General features: G+C 56.3%; 1 protein-coding gene across 1 annotated transcript; it reads left to right on the top strand.

The window, feature by feature from the left end:
* The first annotated feature begins 3613 nt into the window (after positions 1 to 3613).
* HAPLN3 (hyaluronan and proteoglycan link protein 3) lies at positions 3614 to 11222 on the top strand. The gene is made up of 4 exons (XM_076004761.1): positions 3614 to 3784; positions 7296 to 7664; positions 9369 to 9671; positions 10358 to 11222. The coding sequence occupies exons 1-4, from the start codon at positions 3667 to 3669 to the stop codon at positions 10642 to 10644; spliced, it is 1077 nt and encodes a 358-aa protein (XP_075860876.1). The 5' UTR covers positions 3614 to 3666; the 3' UTR covers positions 10645 to 11222.
* The last annotated feature ends 255 nt before the right edge of the window (positions 11223 to 11477 follow it).

The raw sequence follows: 11477 nt of genomic DNA on the forward strand, positions 1-11477 counted from the left end.
TCGCATATGTTTTGAGTAGTCTGCCCTAACTTCATTTCCCCCAACCTTGTTATTTTTTTAATGCATGATTTTGCAAAAATGCACATTTCCGCCCCCAGGGATACAGATGTCACTGCGTGGCAGAAATGGCTGCATAGGTTCATTCCCAGAAAGCCCTTTCTCACTGGGGAGCATTTGTGTCAGAGGAGCTGCCGTAAGAGGCTGGGAACATTGCAGGCAGAGGCTGGGTGCCCTGCCACTCAAGGAGGCTCCGGGTGCCCAGGGACGAGGCAGACTCTAGGACATCCAGCTCCACATCAACATCGACAAGTCCTCGTTCCACTTCCCTCCAAACTTCTGGTTCCAAACGTGGAGCCAGAAGGAAGGGAAGGGAAACTGACTCCTACAAGGATTTGCTCTGTGCCGGGCACTGAGCTGTGTGCTCCACACAGTCACCTCCCTGGACTTGGCACTGTGGGTCCAGGCTTTGGAGCTGGAATGGGTTCAAGTCCTAGCTCTGCCACTTCCTTGCTGAATGACCTTAAGCAGATTACTTATTCCTCTGTGCCTTGGTTTTCCCATCTGTAAAATGGGGATACGCATAGGTCCCAGCTCTGGGGCTTGTGGTAAGGATCCAATGAGGCAGTAAATGTTCATTAAAGTCAGTCGTTCATACTTTTGTGTTGATCATGGCAACCCTGTGAAGTGAGTGTATTTGTTAGGCCAACTGAGGCTAAGCTATTTTCAAAAGAGGCTCAAAATGGGGTGACTTAAATACGATAGGACTATGTTTCTTTCTCGTGGGACAGTGCTGTGGAGGAGGCCCAGGGCTGCGGGGAAGTTCTGCCATTCAACGCATGGTTCCCATCTCGGAGTCTAAGCTGGTATAGTGGTTGCCGGCAGGCTGGGGGAAGAATGCCAGGGAAGGGCACCCTCACTTGTTTTAACCGCAAGGCCTGGACATGGTTCGTGATTACTGCTGCTCGCTGCCTTTGGCCAGGACGGAGTCACATGGCTTTTCTAGCTGCAAGGGGGGTTGGAAATACAGCCTTCACCATGCACCTACAGAACTCTACTATTACAGGAGAGAACTAGGATATGCTGGGGACAAATATGCCAGGGTGGGCTTTGCAATCAACGTTTCACAACCGAGGAAACTTGCACAGAGTCACACAGACGAGATTTGAACCCAGACCCTCCAGTTCCCAAACTCTATACCAGGTTGCCACTTGTGCTTGGGCTGCCTGGGTCCACGTCACCAAGAGGCCCTGTGGGTGTCAGGAGGGGAATGCTTCTTGGACAAGGAGTGAGGCTTCAGAGGGGGTTGTGTCCCGGCTGCAGGGCATGGCACAGAGGCAGGTGGGGCCGCAGGATTTCTGCAAAGGCGTCCAAGAGAACGGTGGGTTCTACCTCTCAGCTTCCTCCACGGCCACTCCCTCCTCTCCAGCAACAGCTCCTAACTGTTCTGGAAACAAGACCGTTTTCCTCCATAGCCCATCACCCCTACAGGCAGTGTTTCGTTTTTCTTTCTCGCTCCTTCCTTGCTTCCTTCCCTCCCTCTTTCTTTGCAGGGTTCCCTCCCCTCCTGGATCCTGCACACGGGCTTTTGTAAGACCACAAATTTGCCATCCTAGCCGAGTGGCAATTGTGTTTTCTCCTTTGTCTATTTTAAATTACACCCTAAGCATTCTTCCATGCCCTTACATGATAATCTTAGTTATATTTGCAAATGCCTGCTGTCACTGTGGTCTTGCTACCCCCAGGCCCCGGAGGGATGTTTCTAAGGTGTGAGTCCGATCCTGTGACTTCTCTGCTTAGAGCCATCATTGGCACCCCAGGACCTTTGGGACAAGGGACAGGCTTCTGGGCCTGACACTCAAGGCCTCCAATCACCAGCCCTGGTGACCCAGTCACCTCCTCTCCCCCAGACCAGTTGGGGTCTTGGCAGGAAGCAGAATTGGAACCAGATGGTTCCAATAAAGAGACTTTAATGAAAGGGTGACTTCTGGAGAGGAGGGTGCAGGGACCGAGCAAGGAGGTTCGGGACGCAGAGACAAGCACCAGCTGTGGCAGAGCACCGGAGGGCGGGCAGCGGGGAGGAGATACCCTGTCCACCTTCTGTGGTTGGCTGAAGCTGGCTAGAAGCCAGAGGACCAGGGGGACCAGGACAAGTGCCCCACAGGGATCAATGCACAGCAGAGAAGGGCAGACACTGGACCTGGGGTTTGGGGGGACGAATGGAGGACATCCAGCACGCACCCAGCCCCGTGTGCTCTTGCTGGCCTTACACCTTTGCTGTAGCTGTGTCTCCGCTGGGGAAACCTGTCGGTCCCCTTCCACCTGGTGAGCGCCCGTGCCTTCAGTCTCGTGCCCACGCTCCTTTTCTGTGCCCCAGCTTCGTGCTCACCACACAGCACCGTGACTACCGGCCGGTGACTCTGCCCTGCCCTGGACCGAGCTCCTGCCAGGAGTGACTTGGTCTTTTGAGTGTTAAGAGCGCTCAGCCCACGGCAGGGGAGAGGGGACTAGGGCGAGATGGACGAGGCACTGGCTTTGGGTGTGAAATTTAGGTGGAGGAGGAAGGGGGTTTGACAAAAATCTTAGTATTCAAGACATAATATTTAATACCATAGTTTTATTTTATATTTTATTTTGTTTTATTTTATTTTTTTGAGACAGAGTCTTTCTTTGTTGCCCAGGCTAGAGTGAGTGCCGTGGTGTCAGCCTAGCTCACAGCAACCTCAAACTCCTGGGCTCAAGCGATCCTCCTGCCTCAGGCTCCTGAGTAGCTGGGACTACAGGCATGTGCCACCATGCCCGGCTAATTTTTTCTATATATATATATTAGTTGGCCAATTAATTTCTCTATATAGTAGAGATGGCGTCTCACTCTTGCTCAGGCTGGTTTCGAACTCCTGACCTTGAGCAATCCGCCCACCTTGGCCTCCCAGAGTGCTAGGATTACCGGTGTGAGCCACCTCGCCCGGCCAATACCAGAGTTTTAAAAAATCAGCAAACTGCAGTCCATGGGTCAGCTGCCTATTTTGAGTATCCACCCAAACAGGAATAAGCACCCCCAGAAGGACTCTAGCTCTAGCAGGGTGTTAAAAATTCTTTTTGACCTTGACCCAGAGTAAGAAAGAAATTTCACATTGTGACCCCCTACCTCACCTCCGACAGACATTTCTGGACTGAAACAAAGATTTCACAGTGCGGGACTTCTGGTCACTAAACATGCAAGGCGCCCTGACGTTTTCTATTCTGGTCTAGTCTACTTGGTTTCATTAAAAAATGCTGCTCACAGCCTTTGAACTTCAAACCGTGGCTTGAAAACTGTTGACACCGTCTTACCGTCCTGTTTAATTTCCTCCGTAGTCTTTTGCTGCCTAGTAACGCCTCTTACGGTCTGAGCCTGTGCTCGGTGCCCAACTGCCTGGGGGTGCAGCCCCTTGGGCAGGAACCTATTTGGCTTGTCACTGCTGTCTTCTTGGCTCTGGGGACACTGCCTGGCACGGGGACGGTGCTCCTCAGGGAGCCTTTGAGCAATCGGGCCAGCGGATGCTGGAACACGGGTCCGGGCCCCCCGCAGCCGGGCTTCTCTGACTGCCGTGTTTTCTTCCTCTCCGCAGTTGGCCCTGGGGCCCAGCCTCGTCGGGACGCCCTGGCGCTGCGGCTCTGCATGACGCGATGGGCCTGCTGCTCCCGGTCCTGGTGCTCCTGCTGCCCGGCGTCTCCGGGCTGCCCTTCTACAACGGCTTCTACTACTCCAACGGCCGGAACCCCAGCAACAACGGCCACGGCGAAGGTGGGCGGCCTCCTGGGCGTGGCTCTTTGCTGCCCTGGGTGATCAAAACCTCCCCCGGTTCCTGCTGTGACATGCAGGTTCCAGGCTGAGATGAGGGCTGGGGCACGGTGTGGCAGCCCCTTTCCTATCTGGGCCCTCGCAGTGGCCCGGCCGTGCTCTAAGATGAGAGGAAGAGGTGGTTTAGGTATCCTGTTCGCCAGCCCCTTGGACATGGAGCCAGATTCACTTAGGTTTTTTTTATACTTCCCCCAAAGTCCTGCCAATTTTTTTAAGATCCAGCTTAAATGTGATCTCCCCTGGTCTCCCCAGTGGAAAGGGGATTTGGGGTCAAAGAGACATGAATTTGAACCTTATAATTCTGCCTCTTACTAGCAGTGTGGCCGTGGGGAAGGGCTTTTCCATTAGCAGCTATTGTGCACCTGGTACGGGTGAGCCAGGCTCCTAGACGCCTTGCATATATGCTATCGCATATAATCCTTACAAAAACGCTGCTGTGGGCAAGGGTGAGAATGCAAGTGTTTAACAGCCAGGCAGTGTGGCTGCAGATCAGGTGGAACTGATGCTGGCTGCTCTTGCACTCCTAGAGGTGGATACTGCTATGATCCCATCTCGCAGATGAGGAAACTGAGGCTCAGAGAGTTGAGCCAGTTGCCCTTGCCCCACAGTTATTAAGAAGACAAGCTGAGGCTTGTTTGTGGAAGGAATTAAAAGGTCAATAGTACCCAGCCCCTGCCACGAGGAGCTCCCAGCCTGGCCTGCAGATGAGACATGAGCCACGAGGCAGGGCTGGGTGTCTGTCACCCTGCCCTGTCCCTTTGGGTAGGTGGCTGTGCCTGCAGAGGAATCTCCCCACTTGTTATTAGTCTCCCAGGGCTGCTGTAAGAACTGCCAGAAACTCTCTGACTTGAAACAGAAACGTGTGCGCTCACAGTTCTGGACGCCAGAAGTCCAGAGTCACTTTGCCCAGGTAGAAATCAAGGTGTTTGTAGGACTGTGCTCCCTGGGAGGACTCTGCCCTTGCCCTGCCTTTTCTGGTTTCAGGTGGTTGCCAGCATTCCTTGGCTTGTGGCCACATCACCCCAATCTCTGCCTCTGTGGTCACATGGCCTTCGCCTCTTTTGTAGTCAAATCTCCCTCTGCCTCCCTCTGTGGAGGTACCTGTGCTTGCATTTAGGACCCAGCTGGAAAATCCAGGATACTCTCCCCATCACAAGATCCTTAATTTAATCACACCCACAAAGTCCATTTTGGCATAGAAGGTAACAGTCCCAGGTTCCAGGGATTAGGACCTGGATATTTTGGGAGAACATTATTTAGCCTACCATACTCTTATTCTCCAGAATTTATTTTATTGTGCAAGCATGACTTTAATGAGATTCTAGGAAATTTAAAAACTTAAGCTTCCCCACAATTCCAAACCCATGATTCTATCAGACCACCAGGCTAATGGTTCATTTTCCTCTTTCCCTTTAGCCTCTGACTATATGCCAGCAAATCACAGATAATCCCCTTGCCCCGAGGAACGAGTGCCTGCTAACTTGTTAGGTACGGGTTAAACATCCCAAATCCAAAGATCCAAAATCTGAAACTTTTTAGGCGCCAACATGGTGCTTAAAGGAAGTGCTCATTGGAGAATTTCAGATTTCAGATTTCTGGATTAGAGATGCTGAGTGGATAAGTATAATGCACATATTCCAAAATCTGAAAAAAATCTGAAATGTGAAACACTTCTGATCCTAACCATTTCAGATAAGGGATATTCAACCTGTATATCCTTCTAACCTTTCATACATAATTAAGAAAACTTTCTTGATTAAAAAAAAAAAATCGGCTCATGCTATACACATGGTTTTGTAAACTCCCTTCTTACCCCATAGAATACAAACCTTTTTCTAAGTAAATGAGTGAATATACACATGCCGGGTTATTTTACATGACAGTATAGTATTTTGTCATACGGCGGTACTAAGGTTTTGTCGTGTGGCTGTACATTTTCATTTTATTCAAGTTACAGCTTTAGACACAGGGTTGGGGAAAACAAAAGGAAGTCACTGCTGCGTGACAGTCCGGACTCATACCTATTGGGCACTTTCTGTGTCCCAGGTGTCCTGCCTTGTCTGATTTGACCTTGTCACAGCCCTCCGTAGGTACCATCACTGGCCCATGCTTCATAGGAGGAAGCTGAGGCTCGACCTTCCTAGATTACACGCTGGGAAAAGGTGGAGCCAAGATGCATGCCTGGAGTGCCTGCCTCTGCCCGAGGTCCCAAACCTCTGTCCCTACTGCCTCTCCACAGCAGGGCTGCTCCAAGTTGAGCGAGCTTCAGAGTTCCTTGGAAGAAGGCTTTTAAAACACCAATCACTGGCCCCACCCCAGAGTTCCTGATTCAGTAAGGCCCGGGAATATGCATTTCTAGCAAGTTCCTCATGATGCTGCTGCTGGCCCAGGGGCCACACTTTGAACTAGGGAATCGGGCCCGTTGGGTACAGCTCTTTTTCAGCTCGAGATCCTCTACAGGCAACCTCCCTGTTTAACTCCTGCTGACCCCTCAGGCTACCCCCTGCCCCCACCTTGTGCACCTCAAGCAAGTCTTGAAGTCCAGACCCAAGAGAATGAGATCGGCAGGTCCCTATAGGGGGTCCCAAGTTAGAGATGAAATAGACTTAGCTCGTAAATTGATTCTTTCTTTGCATGTCTGATTCGGTGTTTATTTGTAACTCTGAGCCCCGAGTACAGTCTCCTCTGGAAGCTCTGGCCTTAGCTCACCAGGGTTGCTCGGCATTTGGCAAGAGTCATGGTGGACAGCTGGACTTGAGGCTGTGCTCCCCTGTGGCCGGTGTGGTAGGGAAGGAGACTGGGGGACCTGAGCCAGGGCCACGCGTCCTCGCCACCCACCTCACGTGGAGGGGCTCTTCTTGCCTGCCATAGCAGTTAGCTTCTGATGCAGAACAAACCACCCCAAAACTTAGTGGCCGAAGATAACAGCCACTTACTTCGCTCATGCTCTGGGGGCCAAGCATTCGGAGTGAGCTGCATTTCCCCTGGTCTCGCAGATGCGCCTGTCGCGGGTTGGCAGGTCAGCTGGGGCCGGGGTGCTCTAGGATGGCCTCTGTCCCCTGTGGTCCCTCGTGCTCCAGCAGGCGAGCCAGGCATGTGCTCATGTGGCTGGCAAGGTCCTAAGGGGGGAGTGGAAGCAGCAAGGCCTCCTGGGACCTAGGCTCAGAAGCGGCACAAAGACGGTCATTTCCACTGCATTCGTGCGGGCAGTGCAAGTGGCAAGGCCAGCACAGATTCAGGGGGGCAGGGAAATGAACGTCACCTCCTGATGGAAGGAGATGCAAAGTCACACTGTGGGGCGTGTGGCTACAGCAGGGGCGGAGCATGGTGGCCGCTTTTGCAATCGGTAGCAGCTGAGCCTGGAGGTGGGTGGGGGTGCAGGCGTGGGGCGGCCGCTGCGGGGGTACAGACACCTGCAGTCGGTCCCCATGTGCACCCCTCCTGCCCCCCCCAGGCCTCTTCAGCGGCGTGAAGCTGGTGGTAGAGACGCCCGAGGAGACCCTGTTCACCTACCGAGGGGCCAGCGTGACCCTGCCCTGCCGCTACCGCCACGAGCCGGCCCTGGCGTCCCCGAGGCCCGTGCGCGTCAAGTGGTGGAAGCAGCTGGAGAACGGGGCCCCCGAGCAGGACGTGCTGGTGGCCATCGGGCCGAAGCACCGCTCCTTCGGGGACTACCGAGGCCGGGTGCACCTGCGGCGGGACGAGGAGCGGGACGTCTCGCTGGAGATCCGGGACCCGCGGCTGGAGGACTACGGGCGCTACCGCTGCGAGGTCATTGACGGGCTGGAGGACCAGAGTGGCCTGGTGGAGCTGGAGCTTCGGGGTGAGGCCCTGGCTGGGACTGGGTGACGCCGGGACCTGACAGCAGAGGGGAGAGGCCTGCGGAAGCACCCGGGCCTTGTGCTTCAGACACAGAATTGGATTTAATTTTCAAAACAAGCCCACGTAGAAGCTACTGTTATCACCACCTCCCTTTTATAGGTGAGGAAAATGAGGGCCAGAGAGGTCAAGTAACCCGCCTGAGGTCACACAGCTTGCAAATGGCACAGCTGGGGTTTGAACCCAGGCAGTCAGCCTGCAGAATTTGCTCCCCTCTGCTCTTCCTCATTCACATGCCATCCAGAGAGAGGGAAATGGGAGCTGCCCCACAGCTTATCAGAGACAGAGTTGAGATTTGAGCAGAGTTAGCAGGGTTAACAGCAACACCAACGAATGGGGCAGGCCCGTGTGAGATGACGGGAGTGTGAGGACCGGGTGCACAGCCGAGCCCTGGGCCCCTGGGGTCCTGGGCTACCTGGGCCCAGGCCCTGCGGATGATGCCTCGCCAGAGGGCAGGCCCAGCACCGCCAGATTTTCTGATTTGACAGGAGAAGCTTATCTTTTTGTGTGAGACCTCTGGATTTTCATGTAAACATCTCCTATTTAAAAAAAAAAAACAAAACCCACCAGACCCTGCAAGCCAGATCTTGTGTGTGGGCCCCTGTGGGAGGTCTGTAAGTTGCTTTTTAACCTTCTCTGTCTCTGGGTCGGGGCTGGGACTCCGTACCTCTCACACCTGCACCTACAAGGGGGCAGCTGGGGGCAAGGAGAATAACCTAGTTCCCCAGCTGTGGCCCCTTGGAGCTCCAGACCCTTCAGGTGTAAAATGGGGACTAACAGCCCCTCCTTCCCCTCCCACAGCGGTGACAAAGATAAACTGTGTTCCCTCAGTCTTTGCCCGCAGTGTCTGCCTCTCCAATCCAGTGGCGCAGGTGGTGGCTCAGAGGGGCCACATTCCTCGCTCCCGAAGTTGGGGGTGGCAGAGGGACGGGAGAGAGCCTGCGAGAGTCATTTGTCTGGGGTCTGCGGGGGTGGCCTAGAGAAACAGGGAGCCTCCACCCCATTCCTGGGGCTGTTAGGGTTAGGGCCAGGGTGGCCGCAGGCAGAAAATAACCCCCTGCAAACACACACGGAGGTGGCAGGTGATTGGCAGCGCCTCTCTGCCCCTCAACCGGCTCTGCCCAGGGCCCGGCTTCCTGCCCCAGTGAGGTGGGAAGTCTGGGGCTCGATACATTCTCAGGTCCCTGGCCACAGGGAGGAGAGTCTAAGCAGTTTGGTAAACACCATCAGCCAAGCAGGGTCCCTTCCCAGGCCGCCAGAGTCACCCCCACTCTTAAGGCTTCATCTAACTTGGAAGGGACTGGATCTTGGATGTTTAAAGCGCTTTTTATTATAGCAAAGTTTCAAGCATGAATGGTAACCTTTGCAGGGAGCCTGTGGCCCCTATTAGACCCTGGCCACCAGGAGGGACCAGACCTCCCTGACCTCGAGCCTCCTGTATTTAAGGGCCCGTGACCACCTTTCTTGCCCTGAAAATCGTCTGTCCTGGCTCTGCCTTGGACTTGGTAGTGGGCAGGAGAGCAGGGGTGTGCCGAGCATTCCTGAGGGACAGCGTGTGTGTGAGCGTGCACACGCGTGTTGGGGGGAGCACGTGTCCAGCCAGCCGTGCCCTGCCCACCGCTCCAAGCTCCTCTTTCCTCTCTCCCAGGTGTGGTCTTCCCCTACCAGCCCCCCCGGGGGCGCTACCGGCTGAACTTCCACGAGGCCCAGCAGGCCTGCGAGGAGCAGGACGCGGTGGTGGCCTCCTTCGAGCAGCTCTTCCGGGCCTGGGAGGAGGGCCTGGACTGGTGCAACGCGGGCTGGCTGCAGGACGCCTCGGTGCAGTACCCCATCACGCTGCCGCGGCAGCCCTGCGGCGGCCTGGGCCTGGCGCCCGGCGTGCGCAGCTACGGCCCCCGCCACCGCCGCCTGCACCGCTACGACGTGTTCTGCTTCGCCGCGGCCCTCAGGGGTGAGTGGAACGGCTGGGTGCAAGCCCGTGGGTTTGGTGGCCCCTGGGGACCTGGGAGAGGGCAGCGTCTGGGAGCTTCTGGACCTTTCTGCCTGCCTTGCTGGCACCCCGACCTGGAGGCCTGGAGCACCAGCGGGCCTTGGGGCAACGTCCGTCTGAGTTTCCAGGGCTTTGCGGCTGCTGCTTCAGGCCGGTCGTTGGTTTATCAGACACTTTCTGAGTGCCTCGACTAGGCTCGGAGGCATCGCAGACGAATAAAACACAGTCTGTCCTCGCCAAGCAGCCCGTTTCATAGGCAGATAAACAAGCAAAAGCAGAACGTGGCTCGGTGCCGTATTCTGAGCACTTAGAAAAGTGCCTGGCACATAGTAGGTGCTCAGTAAGTGACTGAAGGGGCGGCAGACTGACTGGCCCAGCCTAGGTGGGGTGCCCGCCAGCGTGCAAGTGGGCAAGGGGTGTGGGTGAGCACAGACACGACTGGAGGGACCGCCCTGCTGTGGCAGGTGGGTGGCGCTCTCAGGGACAGGGTGAGGACCTGGAATTGTCCCCAGAAGTGCCCACCGCAGATGCCCACAGCAGGACAGCTCCCCGGGCTGAGACGGCTGTCAGGTCGCTGGGGCTGGCCTTGTTGCAGGCCCTGCCGCCCCCCGCACTGCCCTGCACCCACGCCTGCCCGCTCCCCTCAGGGCAAGTGTACTACCTGGAGCACCCCGAGAAGCTGACCCTGGCCGAGGCCACGGAGGCCTGCCGAGAAGACGGCGCCCAGATCGCCAAGGTGGGACAGCTCTTTGCCGCCTGGAAGTTCCGCGGGCTGGACCGCTGCGACGCTGGCTGGCTGGCAGATGGCAGCGTCCGCTACCCCGTGGCCCACCCTCGTCCCCACTGTGGGCCCCCGGAGGCTGGCGTCCGCAGCTTCGGCTTCCCAGACCCGCACGCCGCCTCCTACGGTGTCTACTGCTACCGCCCGCGCTAGGGCCTGGGCCTGTCCCCTCCCGCTCCCGGGGCTGTGTGTTCATTGAGTGGCTCCTTTTCCCTTGTGGGGTGGGGCAATTTTAGTATTGTTTTTATACTTCTAAACTTAAAAAAAAATTTTTCACTATTTTTGTAAACCTGACGGAATCCAATGCCTCCCTTTGCTCAGGTGCACAAACCCCAAGGCTCCCCACATCCCGGAATCCTCCCAGCCTTTCCTCTGGGACCTTTGAGGTTCGTGGGCTTTCAGAGGGCTCCCTGCCCTGAGGACGCTGTGCCCCAGTGTGACGGGGCATGGTGGCTGCAGCTGTCCCCAACCTCGGCCTGGGGGAGGGGACGGCCTCCGGGCCCCCTGGAGCTGGGCTTTGGGGCTCTCCTGCCTCCTCCCTCCAACTTCTCCACGAAGCTGCTGGCCCAGATCGGCCACTGAGGAGGGAGTGCTAGGCTTCCAGCGGAATCTGCTCCCCATTCTCCCTCCTCTCTCGGTTCCAAAGAGCCTGCGTTTTCTCCTCATTCTTCCCTGGGTGGAGAGCGGCCCTCTGGTGTGTGCACTTTCTCTGGACAATAAATGGTGCTGTGGCTCACTTCCTCCAACCCCAGCCCTCCTCCTCTGTATCTGTGTCTTGCTCTGTCTCAGGGCCCAGCCCCTGCCCGGCGGGCATGTGGGGGGCGGCTCCATCCCAGCTCCCCAGGTCGGCTGGGTCAGTCCGCCGGGTGGGCAGGGGGCTCTGTGGGCTGCCCCTTCCGGCCGCCCTGGTTCTGGCCCTGCCTGTCCACGGCACACCCTGCCTCGGGGGCTGGCCTTGCGTCTGGGGCCCTGGCCTGGGTCACCCC

This window comes from Microcebus murinus, chromosome 7 (assembly GCF_040939455.1).
Source record: "Microcebus murinus isolate Inina chromosome 7, M.murinus_Inina_mat1.0, whole genome shotgun sequence".
In the NCBI taxonomy this organism is placed as follows: Eukaryota; Metazoa; Chordata; class Mammalia; order Primates; family Cheirogaleidae; genus Microcebus; species Microcebus murinus.